The 16977-nt window shown below is 41.7% G+C and overlaps 1 protein-coding gene across 6 annotated transcripts; it reads right to left on the bottom strand.

Moving 5' to 3' along the window:
- Positions 1-2072: 2072 nt before the first annotated feature.
- LOC147639101 (uncharacterized) lies at positions 2073-13923 on the bottom strand. Of its 6 annotated transcripts, none has more exons than XM_086787395.1 (11): positions 12977-13923; positions 8722-8816; positions 8531-8595; positions 7943-7986; positions 7753-7830; positions 7253-7406; positions 6979-7128; positions 6743-6859; positions 3050-3115; positions 2781-2915; positions 2073-2508 (listed from the first exon to the last, which is right to left on the bottom strand). In XM_086787395.1, the coding sequence occupies exons 1-10, from the start codon at positions 13285-13287 to the stop codon at positions 2805-2807; spliced, it is 1191 nt and encodes a 396-aa protein (XP_086643521.1). In that variant the 5' UTR covers positions 13288-13923; the 3' UTR covers positions 2073-2508; positions 2781-2804. The 6 variants fall into 6 exon arrangements, 4 of the variants coding, with proteins under 4 accessions (XP_086643521.1, XP_086643513.1, XP_086643542.1 ...); XR_015264215.1 differs by lacking the exon at positions 2073-2508 and adding an exon at positions 3300-3449 and having other exon boundaries at positions 2624-2915; XR_015264216.1 differs by lacking the exon at positions 2073-2508 and adding an exon at positions 3300-3449 and having other exon boundaries at positions 2833-2915; positions 3050-3204.
- Between the last annotated feature and the right edge of the window lie 3054 nt (positions 13924-16977).

The raw sequence follows: 16977 nt of genomic DNA, 5'->3' as shown, positions 1-16977 counted from the left end.
ATGGGCATGCTAGTGGTGAAAAGTATTTTAAGGTTCTTAACCTTCACTAATAGAACTTAATATTATTAATCTTCACCAAAAGAACATTTTTTGTTGGGATTGTTCACATGGGCATGCTAGGTGGTGTTTGCATAGGGTAATACTACAGAGGTGTTCACATGGTTACAACTAGGGATGTTTGCATAATGTGAGCATGAGGAATGTTCACCTGGTCTTCTATGGATTTTTAAAGAGCACTCAAAAACAAAAAATTGGACCCTAGCCTATTTGCATGGAAGACATTAGATGCGATTGGGCAAGAAAGATCCTCTACCCATGAGGGACAAGCGAATCAAATTCCTCTTTTTCATTTTTTATGGACAAGGGTTATGTCTGTGATGATCCCATGATGACTTTAGGCATTTGCACCTCAACAGAGGCTAGGTTTATAGCTATATGGTGAGGGATTGTGACCCATGGACACTATGCCTACTAGCCATGTTTATACAAGTTATTATGATAAAAAACCAAAAGTTTGCACAATCAATAGCTCATGGCCAAGTGGTGAAGTTGTAACCTTTCACCTTAACAAGCATGGTTCCATTCTTGATAGTGTTGTTTTTTAAACAACCCAAGTATGAAGTCCACTTGTGTGCGCCAAAGATCCATACATGCATAAACATACTCGTGAAGCATATACAAGCATTTGCATTCCATGGTCATCTACACAAACAATAAGTCCATGAGGATAGGTGAAATTGGCACTTACCTCCTAACCATAGGCTTCAAACTCAATATACCACCCCCAAGCTAGAGACCAATGCAACCCCACCATAGCCACCAGCATAGCCAACATCCTCAAGGTATACGTGTACCATATCGTGCATCCCCAGTCCTCACAACTCTCATAGGTGCAGCTAGCCAATGGGCTACCTAGATCCCTGGAAGGCCCCTCCCAAGGATGAGTCCCACCAAGGAGCTCTCTCTCAAGGATGACTCAGGGCCTCCCAAGGTATGAATCCCACCAAGGAACTCTCTCACAAATGAGCCACAAACCCAACTATATAGCCTATAATCTAGCTTACACTATAATGAATCGTGAAATAAGCCTCTATACTAGCCTCTTTATGTCCAAACATGAGACAACATTCTACCCCTTCAAGTGAGAGAAAGACTAGATGCCAAAATCTAGATAATAGTGTGAGTAAAGCAACATTCTCCCAAGTGTAGGCTTTGTCCATACATCTCTCCATTTGATTTACCACTTGGAAACTGTTTTGTCTATAACCACGTGGAAACTATCTTGTTTCTAAGGATTTGTTCCCTACATTAGCATAAATAAACAGATCCTCAAGTCTTACAAGATTCTGATCAGACATCAAGCTATCTCCTACACGGAGCATCTCTTTAATCTACTAACAAAAGACCAGATGTACACCTACTCCATCCAAGAGACACCGAAGACAACTTATAGACTTTTCTTGACTAACTGATCACTTTTGGTTAGCATAGATTTGTGCACTATGGATCAGAGATGCCTGGGTCTATATTTGCTTAAGCTTCGCCATCATTGGGGGACCCTGCAGCACCTCGGGAATCAGAATGAATTAGCATGATGTCTCACGTACCTCCATTACAAGCTTCTCGACGTGCAAATGTCAGCAGAGTATTGGTCGAGTATGCGAGTAACAAGTGATTTGAGTGATCACGACAATGTGGTATTTCGTTAACAATTTGATCCCTGGACTTGGATATGGCCTTTCGTGATCTTTGCTCGCTCTGGCTTGCAAAATGGATCATGCTCTCTCCCTAGTGACTCCATGACTGTGTGGAGCCGAAGGATCCCACGATTTAGAGTGTGTGGTTGATGGCCTGTGGTATCCCTTTATCCCTCAGCTTTTCTTCCCCAAATGCTGCCATTGATTTGGCTAAAAGGTGGATGTTAAACCAAGACATAGTCTCCATCCTTGCTTTTGCAAATAATGTGGTTCACCAACTACTATCACAGCCTGGGGGCACTTCCAAGGTCATCCTAATGCCTTACGCCATAATCCATCGGCTAAGAACTTCTACACTAGTACCTGGTTACTTGCACAAACGAATTCTTTTCATTCAATATAGAGATGGTCCAGACTATATGAGCATTTACAATGAGACCAGCTGCATCATCATCACTAGAGAGAGTTTATGCATCACTCTCCTGCCTAAAGGGGCAATGCTTTCAACACCCATCATAACTGCAGGCACCAAAAGACTCTTGTTTGTAGTCAGGAGCAGATATGTTTGAAGCCAGTGATTGCATCTAGGCCACATATTTGCATATCTAGAAACTCCCACTTTGTATAAGGAACTTTACACATAACCGAGGATTGCAGGGAGCTCCCCTGTCCATGTACAACAGGCGGCCACAATCCCCCCCTTTCATAGGCAGGGGCGGGAAGCTAATATGTAAACCCCCTAACACTCCTCTATTTCTCCTAGTGTTTTAGCTCCACTTGAGTACCCACACCAATAAACACCAAGCACATCCTGCATGCCTCAGAAAAGATCAGAACATTGTAAATATATGTTAGCTTGTCGTGCACCCACATGCATGTATGCCTTTTGAATCCCATGAGAACTTTTATAACAACACTTTGAGATATGTTCACTTGTGAGCTCAAAATTATGCAGAGGCATAATTCAAGGAAGAGTAAGGTATCCTATCCCCTTTATTGTACTTCAAAATTTGCAGGTTTAGTCAACCAGCATATTTACAATTGATGCTATGTTGCTAAGAAACAAGCATGAAGACAGCTCACCAAGGTTGGATAGAAACAAGAGTTTTACAAGACCAAAGGTGATGCAAGATCAAGAGCAGCAGCCATCCAATCAGCTGCCAGTCTCAACGACTCCGGATCTGGGTCATTGAAAGATCCCAAGGGTGTCACAGTTACCTGCAGAAAATCAAAACGAACACTCCATCAAGCCTATAATCCTTAAGAAAGTGTGGTGCTAACTTTTGCTAAGATCAAAGCATTAAATAAAATACAGCATGAGTCAAGCACACCAAAAAGCGAAGGAAACTAACAAAGCCTTCTTGCAGGGCTCCAAAATCACAAGTATTGTCTGTCTCCCCCACCAGTACTTCGGCAACCTAGCATCAGAAAACGATCTTGAAGTTTCCATAAACGTAACCACAATGTCATTGATTTCAAAATTTCCCCAAACTCATAAAGCTTCTACCTGTATATAAAACATGTGTATGCATTAGCATGGGATGTTTTTGATTAAGGAGTGCTGAAAAGTGGGAGAGATAGGAAAGAGGAAGTGGTAAGTACTTGTAAGAGACTTTGATTCCCATGACCTTCGAAACACCACAAACAGCTTTTTTCTTGTCAAAAGACATTTGTTTTCGACTTGATTAAGAACAACCATGATAAAAGCACGTGAATCTGCTCAAAATTGACATGCTAATCTTCATCATGCACCTACATGTACATTTCCAGCCCGTTGTAAAATCTAGAGAGTTCATCACACTGCTTCGACTTGATTAAGAACAACCATGATAAAAGCACGTGAATCTGCTCAAAATTGACATGCTAATCTTCATCATGCACCTACATGTACATTTCCAGCCCGTTGTAAAACCTAGAGAGTTCATCACACTGCTTCTACTGCAGAACCTGGCAATACCCTGAAAAGGATCTCATACTAGATGGCTCCACCAATGACAGGCTTAGAATCTTCTACCTCATCATCAAAACCAATTATTTGTCAGGAATCTGTCAGGAACTCGCCACATGACACAGATGGCAGACCAAATTGTTCAAGAAGGTATGAGCCAGAGCATAACAGTTGGAAACCTCCTTTGGATGTGTTTTCCTGAACACAGAACAGCCTTGCCCATTAAACCCTCTTCCCTGCTCCCTCAACCATGTCACCTGCTTCTCCTCCTGTACTGAAGGCACACTCTAGACATCCTTTTTTTTTCCCAAGAACACTCCAGACATTCTCTATATCATATAAGTGCAAACTTAAAAAGTAGTACACATCAGCTTGCTTCATTGTTAAGAGTCCTTGTTGTACTTGTAGGTATACTACATTGTAAAATTACCACTACTGTACATGTATACACCCTGAATGGGCACTTAGGTGCTTATCTCACATTTTCAAAAAGGAACATGTGAGTGTTAGCAACACCTAGCTTAGCCATTCAACCCCCCTCTTGTTATGGCCTTCCCTCCATCAGACCAAAAACCTCATTAGATAGAGCTGTTTTGAAGAATGGCCAGTCCACTGAGAGATGGCTTGTGACTAACAACAGGACCACCTGTCTATGATGCTACAGCAGACCTTGCATTTTAGCTTACTGTCTCACTTACAATGATATGTACATTGAAAGTGGTACCCCTTGAAATGAAGCAAAAATATCGATGCTAAAAATTCTTATGCAATATTTTGTTGATTTGGATGGGTTGGGTTGGCAATGCCACTACCATCTGACCACCAAATTTACCCTTTTAGCAACTACAACTCGTTCTCACAGCATAAGAAAGTTTCATGCAAGAGTAATTCCTTCCCTAATCTTTTTTTTTTTCAACTGGCCTTTGGCCCAAGATCCTCCCATAGTTACCAAATTGCACTGCCCATAGACAGTCGCCTGTAGGCGCTTATTTATCCGATGCCGCCGAGGAAGCACCAAGGGGGGGTTTTGAACCCAGGACCTCTTGGTCCTAGGCAAACACCTTCACCACTTGAGCTATCACCTCATTGGCCTTTATTCCCTCCCTTTGCCAGGCTACAACAATCCAAAGCAAGGCAGACATTACTTTTGCCTTCCAGCAGCCCATACATTATGCAATGTCTGTTCAGGGAGCATGTCTACCAACCTTGCCATTGCATTTGCAGTAGTCTTTGACTTTGTTAACACAGACGAGCTACAAATTCTCTGTTTGCAGTGATTCTTTCCTCCCTCCTGTTGCCAGGCTACAGCTATCAAAAGTAAGGAAAGCTCACTACTTTTGGCTTCCAGTTGTGAAATCTCTGTTCAGGGAGCATGTGCAATCAACCTTGGCATTGCATTTGTTGCAGCCTTAAATCAGCAAACTTTGATGCAAATCTTGGAAAGTGAGGGATACAACAAACACCATGTTCGATTCTTTATTGTCAGGTCATTACTTTTGTTGCAATGATAATACATTTTGCAGAGACTTGAGGATGGTAGCCAGCCCGCCAGCCCCGCCTAACTGACGACAGTGAGGATTCAATTGGTAGCAGAAGCTAGACAATAGTGCCAAATTACATTGCTGCAGTCATTCAACATCCCATGATGCACTTCACTCTTCCAAAGTGATCTTGCCTTACAGTGGCAGTCTGGCTTACAGAGAAGCGACAAGGCCTTCTCCAAAGCACTCTAGGCCTCCTCTTAGCTAATCAGAATAGCTCCAATGGGCAGCATCCCACAGCAAACAATAATAAAAAAATTTCCTATTGATTGCCGTCACCAGAAGATTCTTCGCAGCTAAAACTTTGTAAGGGGGATTTCATATGCCGAGGCTTTATTTAGAGGACAGTTGCATAAGGACAATGAAGGTTGAATTGGCGCACATAATTTTCATGTTAAACCATGGGTTGTGTCCAGCAATCAATTTACTTTCAAATGCAGATGCAAATACTCTGAGAGCAGAAATGAAATGGTTACTATCCTTACCAGTTGCATCTATGCAAGTTCTGACCAAGGAAGGATTCTGTTCGGGAGCATTCTTGCAGGCTCCATAGTCCCCACCATGGATGGATTTGTAATCACACAAGGTAAGTGAAGTGATCAAAATGCTTGGTGATGGCATGGCTAGTGAGGCGCAGTCCAATCTATGTTCTTTGCAAAGTTGGTCCTCTGTTATTTGACAAGTGGAGTATCCTGATAAGGATTGAGAAAGGGTTTGTTGATTTGTAAGATTCAATACTTGATGGACCAAAGCACAACTTTAGCCTTCACCAACTAAGAAAGTTGCACAACTTCAGCCTTTACCAATGCCCATGAAAAAGTGGTCTTGATCACACCCCAAAACCAACTTTGCTGAAAATCAGTCTCATCAAACATGTACAACCCATAGTACCCAAGCTATAAAGCATTTGTTCCGTTGGGAATAAGAAAGGTTCTGACATGGCATTCTAATAGACGGTCATGACTTTCTGAATAATAACAAAAAGAAGTAATTGTTCCATGCCTCTTAGAAACTGCATCAAGAAACATCATTCCCGTTCCGATTCAGTGTGCCTGTCTGTGGAACATAAAACCCTGTGACATGGAATGATGGCATGACCATTTTTATTCTGCTAACACATTCTGACAAGTATATGCCTAAATAAAGGATGGCTCTCCCAATCCAAGCCCCATGAATTCATTCTTAGATAGCTGTCTTCTTCCTTCATTACTTTGAAGAGAGAGGGAATGGTCCCTGGGAGTCCATTCTGCACAGGAAAAATGTGCAGCTCGCCATTTTAATGGATGACCAGGGATTATTCCCTGATGGGGGAGCACGAGGGGTGAGAGTGACAGCAAACACAATAATTGCAGCTGAAAGTAATGGGACAGGTTGTTCTGGTCTGATAGCTTGGATTCTAAGGGGAAAGGTCTGGTCGATGTTGATTGCAATCAAAATCACATCAGACAGAACCTCACACTCTAAATCCTAAGGCCAAAGCATGCACACAACAATGGATAAGACAACTTATAATTTGTTTACATGATATGCTTCAAGACTTCGGTTTTAAAACGCACCTCAATCTGATAATGGTATTTCTTCTTCACATCAGAAGGGTGAGAACCATTAGCAGGACCAGCCACTGACTCAACCTCTATATTCTTTATGAAAGAGTTTGCCTGGCGAGCTGCCCCCTGTGGACACACACCAACAATCAGCTTCCCATGAACCTCACCACTTTGGTTTGTCCAAAAAAAAGTTGGTCATTTTCAATGACTTCCAACGTTCTTGAGATCTCATATAATAAACCTACCACAGCAGAGGCAGCTAGTCCAAGTTGTGCAACACGAATGCCAATAGCATTTTCTTTGCACAAGCCCATCCCAAACACACCCTTTTGGGAAGGGACAGCCCGCCAGTTCATTGCAAGCCGTGAGGTTCCCTGTCTTGTAATCCTAAAACCCTGCAAAATGCATTCCCACCACTTCAGTTTTCAGAAAAATGAGAAATAGAATGCTAGAACATCACAGGACTTAAAAGCAAGATAACTGACACTGAGACCGAGAGAGCATTCTGAGAAAAAGAACCTTGTTTTTTGAGGGATGTGTGGGTATATTGACATTGAGGAAAAATCCCTGATGAAAGGCTGCTTTCTGAGTATCACAAACCGCAGCACGAACTAACGGCAAGCAGAATGCAGCAGCTGCATTGAAATCCTTCTCATGGCTTTTGCCCTTCTTCCTGAAAAGCCAACCCAAAGCTTCATGTATCTTAATGAACACAGAACACAGTGCCAGCCAGCTCTAGCTCAAGTGGTATCAGCCCGGCCTGTCGAAGTTGCAGGTAATCCTTGGCTGCAGCTCAAGCAAGCCCTTAATAAAAGGGAGTCACACTAGCCATAATCTTTGGAGAAAATGAGCAAAAAACAGCTCACACTAGCCAGAAAAAGAGCAAAAAAACAGCTAATAAAGATTCATGTATGTTGATGACAAGAAACCATAAACAAAAGGCACACGTCAAGTATATTCTGGACAAGTATATTCTGGACAAATACACTGCACAAATTTTGTGCTGTAATGTGCTATACCAATCAAGTGAAAGTGCAAATGAAGGCACGCCACAAATGAATGCTTCCCGAGCTCCGGCTACAGTTCCTGATGAAAATCTGAAGACCAAAAACACACATCAAATCAAATTTTGAAGCTGGCTACTAATCAAGGTCCAATATAGCTGTTATGAAAGAGCTAAAAAAGCTCAATACAAATATGTCACCGTACATATGATATCCACAATTAGAACCTTTGTTTATTCCACATAGGACCTGCAGCCCAAGCTTAAGTTATCACTAGCATGCAAAACATTATGAGCACCTTAGGTCATTGTTCTCTCTCTCTCTCTCTCTCTCTCTCTCTCTCTCTCACACACACACACACACACACACACACACACATGCTTAAGTTATCACTACATGCAAACATTATGAGCGCCTTAGGTCATTGTTCTCTCTCTCTCTCTCTCTCACACACACACACACATACACACACACACGCGCGCGCGCGCAGATGCGAGAGCACGAACGCGAGTGCATACAACCACACATTGTACAAACTGCTCCACACAAACAAACAAACCCATCCAAGTACACATTCCCTCAAAGCACACACATCAACAATGCATAAAAAATGCCACCACCACTCAATACTATGGCATGGAACAACTTCTATACCACCACATTTCAGATAACAGAAAAAAGAAGGCAGGCCTGTAGTGTTTCCTATACTTCTATACCACTGCATTTGAGACAACAGAAATAAGAAGGCAGGCCTATATTGTTTCCTATACTAAAAGAAGCACAAAAAACATACCAGATTTGGTTTCTGGGGAAACAAAACCCCTGATAAGCTAAGTGATACACAATCAGCAGGTGTTCCTGTGAAACATGTGCATAATAAGATAGACTTCACATGCTTGCTATACAACCTTGGCAAGGAAACGGACATCAATAAAAATATTGCAAAAAGGCACCAAACTGAAGTGAGACTCAAAGCTTTCTTGCCTGAGACTTCATAAGCAGTGACTCCCTCAATATCAACATGACTCACTTCTAGGGTCTTCCGTGTTGTTATAGAGTGACCAATTCCAGAATATTCACTGGGAAAAACACAATGAATACTGAAGTCAAGAGATGGCAAGTCCCAAATTGCTTCAAAACATAGCCACATTATAAACCTCAATATGCAATAAAAGAGAGGACGTGTACTGTCAAAGAAAACCCTCACACCTAAGGGCAGCCAGCAGTATGAGGGAGTAACTTACACCTGGAGGAGTCTGTTTTAACAAACACTGTATGATAAAGAGCTAACAAACCATAATAAATTAAGCCATATCTCTAATTTTGAGGCATTCATCATATCTAGAATGTTGAAAATGTCACTGCAGTCTTGCTTAAACGACTCACGGTGAAGTTGATGAAGCAAGATGTTACCTCCCAATTGATATTTGAAAGCACCTGCACGTTTGAGCTCCTTGGACCACAAGTTCTTGTCCTTTCAGCCAGAATACATGCATACCCCTCACCAGCTTCTCTGACCAGCCTCCCCTCTGCTGCCAAACACATGCCAAGTTGGCTCTGCAGCTTCCTCTGTTTATTTCTTTCCTTTTCAGCCTCAACCTCTTTTACGCCCTTTCTTGAGCAGCCCCCTTGTAAGGCTATTCGAGAGAGAGAAGATAAAACTTGCAAACTCACTAAAAACACAGGACACACTTAACCCACTGTATGCATATTGTTGCGCATTTACAGACACAACTGCTTCAATTTCTGTGAACCTAGATCCTGCTCTAAAGGAGTTCAAATGCTGGGTAATCTGTGCCAAGTTGCGTGATCTATAATGCTGGCTATGATAAATGGGGTTCTCTGACGACTAGACAGAGACATCCTAGACCCAGAGCTCGACGTCCATGACCATTAGACAGAAGCAGGCCGCCAATATAACAAGACAACATGCGACAGCACCTGGACCTCACTTTGAGCCGGCACATGAGGCTTTATGGGTACATTTAGCCCTCGCAGACATGCAGTTAGGATCTGGACACTCGTATCACAGAGGTGCGCATGAGCAGCAGGTCTATGGTTGTACCTAGAAGGTACTGTTGGTTCCATGTATACACTAGGGCTTCTAGTGGAAGCTTGGGCATCCGTATTAGCCTCTTCATATCTGCACGTGGGGCTTTCCTTAATTACATGATCAATTTTCCTTCTTTGTAATGCTCAATACCAAAAAAAAATTGAAGAGGGGAGCTGGCATGGGTTTTTTTCTTTTTGGGGGGGGGTGCTTGCTTTTGCTTTATTACAGAGCCACTGGTCAGACCAGGTCGAGCATTAGGGCTGGACGAAATTGCTCCAGCCACTGTGTTTCATGCCTGCCTACCTGCTGGAGGTGACCAGCTTCTAAACGCCCATGTCTGGCTGCCCAATATTGCTGCCCAACGCACATTCTAGTGGCTATTCTGTCAGCCCACAAGTGGTGAAGGCTACCCTCCAAACCCTCAGGTACACGCTCAAAAATGTCCCTGGCGGTGCCCATGGGCCGGATGTGTGTCACAGTATCACACTTTCCCACTCAAACTGTAGCTGGCAGCCTCAACAAGACATTTGAATCCTTCGTCCCTTGCATGCGTCAAACCAATCCACAAAAGAACTTGATGCCTTGGGACCTTATAAAAGACATTTGAATCCTTCGTCCCTTGCATGTTTCAAACCAATCCACAAAAGAACTTGATGCCTTGGGACCTTATAAAACTTGATCCCAGCCAAACCCACTCCTAGCTATAGTGAAGCCACATCTACAGCCACATCTACAGACAAGTCCTCACATTGGGCTGTCACATGCACAGATGTGGACATCTATTTTAGCTAGGATTAGGAGCCTCTTTAGGCATTGACCAGCTATTTTATGGGATTTTTTTGGTGTTTTGTTGTCCAAGGACCTGGCCAACAGCAGTCTGAGAGTTGTAGGGGCAGTTTTCAAGAGTGCCTCAAGTTTTGGAAGCAGGATGCCAAGGATTGGAGTCCACATGCAGTAAAGGGATGATTTCAGTCATCCAAGATCAGTTGGATTCCCGTCATCAAGCTTAGCACTGGAGGGATGTCACATGCACACACGTGGACATACTTAACCCTCTATTTTAGCTAGGATTAGGAGCCTCTTTAGGCATTGACCAGCTATTTTATGGGATTCTTTTTGGTGTTTTGTTGTCCAAGGACCTGGCCGACAGCAGTTGGCTAGATGTAGGTGCGGTTTCATGAGCCTATAAATAGCAAAGGTCACTTCAGTCATTAGTCATCCGATCCGACAGGTCTTAGAAGCTTAGGTGTTTTCCTTTTGGAGGCCATGATTGGAGAGACTCTATGTACATCTTGATACATATATACATAAAACATTGTTTCAGCAACATATCTCTCTCCTCTCTGTTCATCTTTGCGTTTTTGCATAGTTCTTAAGACAGGCAGTTCTTCCGCATGTTATAGGGGCTCAGCTGCCTTTTAGATGCATAATTAAAAACCTTGAGATCTCACTCCAAAATCTTCCACCAATCCTAAGGTACACTAAATCAACAACCTATAGTTCACATCCTTCATGTAGATCTCCTTTGTGTTTGTTACTGGTTTGTTTCTTGCTATTTCACCAACTCCAAAATCACCAAGGACAAACAGACCATCAAATGCTGCTGCATATGGAGTCATTCCATAGGCTGATAAGAAAACAGTGTCGTTCAAAGTAGCCTATACTAATGGCTCCTACTACTTGACTGTTGATCATGCATGCAGCATTTCAGCACATCAAATCTGGCTGATTATAGATCCCTAACCATCTGACTATGGATGAAAGCTCTAGGAAACTCCAACTTCATTATAAAGCTACTCAATGGTGCTTTTCCAAAGCTAGTGACTCATTGTCTCTATCTGATACAACGTTCTTCAGAATGCCTGCTATAGGAAACCAACATTTGGTAAAGAGTATCCTCCAATGCCATATTGTTATTCTGAGCAATCATCATAGTAAAATTGCTTAGACTATCGATGGCATCATGCACTCATGTTCTTCTTTCCTCCACTAAGAGGCAGATTTGGACAAAATCCATAATAATCTGCTCAAAAGGCGTCTTTAGAATCCCAGCAGCATCAACAACACCCAGTCTTGAAATGCTACACTTCCACCTTCTTGCATACCTAACATGGACTAACATACTCCAATACCCAAGGCCAAAATTATCTGCATTCAAGTTGCTCTAGAATTTCTCACATTCGCCTGTTTTCCCCATGCACTGCATCATGTTTTTCTCCTGGATCAATGCCAACCACAACTCCATAGTACAGGTGGCCCTTGTAAAAACCCCAATACCCTGTGAGAACAGGAAACCATGGCGTACGGAATTCTCAGTTCTCATAGTATCAGTCTTCATTCTATCAACGCAATCCCGTCAAGATTCATGATGTACCTTAAACATGTCTATTTGTTGGTATACAACTTATCATCAACAGCTATGATCATGTGATCAGTGGTTTCAAAAAACTCGCATCATCTTGTTGAATGATGCTTGTGTTTTAATCAATCCAACTGAGACTCCTAATGCATTGTGTCTGGATGCTTTTCTCTGCAATTTGGATGTGTAGTCTCTCAAAAATGTATCAAATAAGAGCATCTAGAACTTCTTCTTCACAATCAACTTGTTAAATGACCTAGATTCCACACAAGTGTTGGGAATGATCCTCTGACCAAGTCTAAAGAAGCTATTGAACTTTCTAGAAATGGCTAGACCGCACTACACCTTAAGATTTAGGGGTGTGGATGAAAAGACCAAATAAGAGAACCTCCCACGGCTGAGTGTGCTCATGGGCAAACCCAAGAACAAGGGTTTACTCAGGGTTTCCAACAACTGGTATCAGAGCAAGACTTCCAGTGGCATGCTTTTGAGACGGCTAAGACATGACTTGGCATGGCATACCAAAGACTCACCGGCACCTGGACTGGTAGGAAGTCACAGTCATGGCATTGAGCACATGTGTGTGACAGACTGGACGCTCGCCATGTTAGGGAGAAAGTGGCTCCTGAGGTGCTAAGTATTGGGGTTTTCATCATTGGAGGGCGTTGCTCTAACCGAGTTGCATCAGAAAGATATAAACCATTCAAGAGGTGCAAGACTAGAGGTTTACAGAGATTTGGGAAGTGCGTGTGGGTGTGTGTGTGTTTTGCCTGCCTACCGAAATGAAGATCAAACTAATTCTTAGGTTAGACGAGGTTTAGCCTTACCAATGGGGTGCGCAAACGTAAACATTGCAGAAGCCTCCACTAACCAAAGCTGCCACCAGCGCTCTCAAGCCAGCCGCTTGGATGCCATCTTCATTGGTAACAAGCACAACAGGGCGATCCTTTTTCCCATCAAAATCACCACATTTCTCCAGCTCATGACCATGATCCGCAGCACCGCTTTTCTCTGTTTTCTCATCCCCAATTTCTTCATTCCTGCTCCTCAATGCATCCTTCAAATTGGAAATGAGAGAAGGGGGGCCTGCGTACCTCTTCTCCACAGCAGAGCCCATCACAACAGAGAGGCTTTGCATGCCTCTATGGATGTATCACATCAAATGTTATATCATATACATGAATTGGCCTGGTATTAATTTTGATTGGAAGGACAATTTTGGCAAGTCTGTCTCTCTATTTTCTCCGCTTGACTTCTGTGTTTTCCTTGCCTTAAAATTGCGAGGAAATTAACCCCAAAACGGTAGAAACGCACGAAATGGTTGGGTTCACGATGGGATACAAAGGAAGGAGCTGGGCGAGAGAGAGAGAGAGAGAGAGAGAGAGCGAACGTGTCGTCTAGTCTAGAGCTCTTGTTGTTGATTGTCTCTCTACTTTTTGAGCAGTGGTGTCCCGCAGGAAATGTTTACTACTAATGTTGAGAGAGAGAGAGAGAGAGGGAGGTGGAGAGAGAGGGTCTAGTCTATAGCAGAAGGCTTCTTGAGTAGTGTACTGTGCAGAAGATAACGTCTACTACTCATGTTGAGAGAGAGAGAGAGAGTTTGTGTATGTGTGGTGTACAGTGTGCGCGTGTGTAGTAGTGTACAGCGTGCACGGCCTGTACAGCTCTAGAGGAGAAGGCTTGCTGCCTTCTTCTTGTTTTGATGATTGTGTCACTACCTACTACATACTTGAGTGGTCGTGTGCAGCAGGGAATGTCTACTACTCATGTTTGGCATGGCCCTTTAATTTATATGAATCTCTCTATATATCATACTAATCTCTTCCTCTCAAGGAAGAGTTTCAAGAACCTTCCACTTGGCAAGAATTTAGAGGTTTGGGTAGCAATTTGGAAGTTCCAAGAAAGGTAGGCTCCCATTACTCTAGGAATTTGAAAAATATCAAGCTGGAAATTACTTGCGAAGCACGAGTCAGTCCTTTTCAATTTAGCACTAGTTAGTGACCCCCACCCTCACGCTCCCCCTCATGCTTGAGTGGGGAGTCCTTTTCAATTTATCACTAGTTATTAGTGACCCCCACCCTCGCGGAGAGCACTAAGAGCTACCACATGGCCTAGCCGTTCCCAAAATAGTCTGCATTCTTTCTCCCCATACTCATGAACCACAGTGGTATGACATTGTCCCTTCATATTTTTCTTTCACATTTGTGAAGCCTTCACTATTTGATAATCCTATAGGCCTAAGGATGTCCTTAGGATGCGGGTGCTTCATAATTTATTTTTTCTTTTGTGATGATTCCACCCACTCCTCCTTTTTCAACCCACACATTGAAGGGAGGGGTTAAGTTTTGAACGCATGACCTCACCTTTTCGGAGCGCAAGCTCTACTGATGGGTTGTTTTCACAATTATGAGCTCACATTTATAAGGGATATATGGCTCCTTTGACATAGGTGATTTCTTGTGAAGCCTTGCTCCTTGGGCGATTTCTTGTGAAGCCTTTTAGTAAATTCCCTCTGTGTAAAGCCACTTTTGGTAAAGTCCCTCTGTGTAAAGTCTCAACTCCTCCAACTTGAACATGTCCACACTCAAGCCATGTCTCTATATTAAAAAGTATTTAATGCTTCTAAGCCATGTCTACACTCACAAACACATGGAGAGTTAGTGATTCCACACTTTTAGACATCATTGTGGTGGATAGGCATAATCAATCTTTATATTAGCAATTGCCTTCTCATTGGTGAGGATAGGAATATTGGCACAATCCAAGGTAGGTGCTCAAAGTTTAATTTACGAAACCTTAATTTTAAAAAATGGAAAGGCTATAAATAATTTGTCACACTTTTTGTCTTATTTGTATTCTCCCATGCCCTTCTATTTTCCTCTCCTTCATTATCCATGTTGCCTAAGTATATCCTCCCCCAACTTTAACAGATGAGATTTTAGCTCGGTCAACAAAGTGATCACAAACACATGGAAAACATCATAATTTAAAGAATAGTGAAACCTTCAAGCATGTGATATGAATCATAAGTGCATGTGACATGAATCACATGTACTTACGACATGAATTACAAGTGCATGTGACATGAATCACATGTCTTGTAAGAATCTCTTACTTTAGGAGGAGAAATCTCACAAATATGACAAAGGGAAAACTCACAAGATGGACCTTGACATCATAATAAACCTCAACCACTTTACAAAAGGCATGTTGAGCTCACAAAAAAATATTTGTAGTCAATTGAATACATTCCAGCATTTTGTCAACTTTATAGAAGTTGCTACATTGTTTGCTTTTGGAGCTCATCTACCAAATAAAACTTTCTTGGGAAGCTTGAAAAGTCTTCGTAAAAAAAACACCTAAGAGCTTTGTGAAAACTCCTAATAGCACATGCATGATCATATCATAGCATAAAACTTATACCCTTGGCTTGATACGAATTGTTTAGTTGCATAACATAGTTAGTGCATGCCTTTTATTCGATAAGAAACGCCTAAGAGCTTTGTGAAAACTCCGAATAACACATGCATGATCATATCATAGTTGCATAACATAATTAGTGCATGCCTTTTATTCAATAAGAAACACCTAAGAGCTTTGTGAAAACTCATAATAACACATGCATGATCATATCATAGCATAAAACTTATACCCTTGGCTTGATACAAATTGTTTGGCTGCACAACATAGAGAGCGCTTTTTATTCAATAAGAAACTTAAAAGTCTTTTTAATTAGTCCATGATAAGCTCTCTTTTTATCATTGGTCCCCAGCATAGTAAACTTGCTTCTTCCATATAGCCAATTTCTCTAATGCTCTCAAGTCCTCTCTCTCTCTCTCTCTCTCTCTCTCTCTCTCTCTCTCTCTCTCTCTCTCTCTCTCTCTCTCTCTCTCTCTCTCTCTCTCTCTCTCTCTCTCTCTTTGTGTGTGTTTCAAGGAAACGAAAATTGATTTGTGCTCTCATGCTTTTGGATTAATGAAAGATCGCACAATGATAAAAATGGAATCAATGAAAGTTTGCAATGGTAAAGGAAAAAGAGAAATGGCAATTAGCTCATTAATTTTGCTTCTATGTTTGTCATTTTTTTTAAATTTCATCTCCACTCTCTCAGTTTCCAAAGCAAGAAGGTTATGTAGTGTGATTAGTCATCTCTTTACTTAGGGTGGCTTTTACCATAGGCTCAATTCTTCATAATAGATGAACCTAGTGTGATGACTCATTTCTTCGTGTAGATGGATGTGTTGGAAAATTGAAGTTGGATATAAAAGAGATTTTGATCAGTTGTTGGATACCAAAGAAATATATCAAGGAAATACCTTTAAAACCAAATTAAGCTTTTCCCGCAAAATTAGCTTCTATGTTTGTCAATTTGTTTTCAAATTTCATCTCCACTCTCTCATTTTCCAAAGCAAGAAGGTTATATTGTGTGATTAATCTTCTCTTTACGTAGGGTGGGTTTTACCATAGGCTCTTTTCTTCCTATAGATGTACCTAGTGTGATAACTCATTTTTTCATGTAGATGGATGTGTTGGAAATTGAAGTTTGCTATACAAGAGATTTTGATCAATTTTTGGATATATCAAGGAATTACATTTCAAAGAAAATTTATCTTCCCACAAAATTATCACACCTTTCTTCCATGATCATAAAAAATTAGTTCCAAGGCATCACTTAGTCTATCATTAATCCACACAGTAAAAATCACAAAGCATTATCATCAATCATCATGCCTTAAAAGTTAATGAACTCCCAAGCGTCATCAACATTAAGTCACATCTCAATATTGGACTAAGCATGGGCACCATATTGATGTACTAATCCATGGAA

This window comes from Cibotium barometz, chromosome 4 (assembly GCF_041138505.1).
Source record: "Cibotium barometz isolate CiBa-2024 chromosome 4, ASM4113850v1, whole genome shotgun sequence".
Lineage (NCBI taxonomy): Eukaryota > Viridiplantae > Streptophyta > Polypodiopsida > Cyatheales > Cibotiaceae > Cibotium > Cibotium barometz.
This window is presented reverse-complemented; position numbering and strand designations above follow the sequence as displayed.

Excerpts from the sequence above, each read along its gene's own strand:
- LOC147639101 (XM_086787395.1), bottom strand. The coding sequence starts at position 13,287 with ATGCAAAGCCTCTCTGTTGTGATGGGCTCTGCTGTGGAGAAGAGGTAC. Across the intron at positions 7,407-7,752 it reads TTTGCACTTTCACTTGATTG|GAAGAAGGGCAAAAGCCATG; the intron begins GTATAGCACATT and ends TTGGCTTTTCAG. Across the intron at positions 3,116-6,742 it reads AATACCATTATCAGATTGAG|GTTGCCGAAGTACTGGTGGG; the intron begins GTGCGTTTTAAA and ends TTCTGATGCTAG.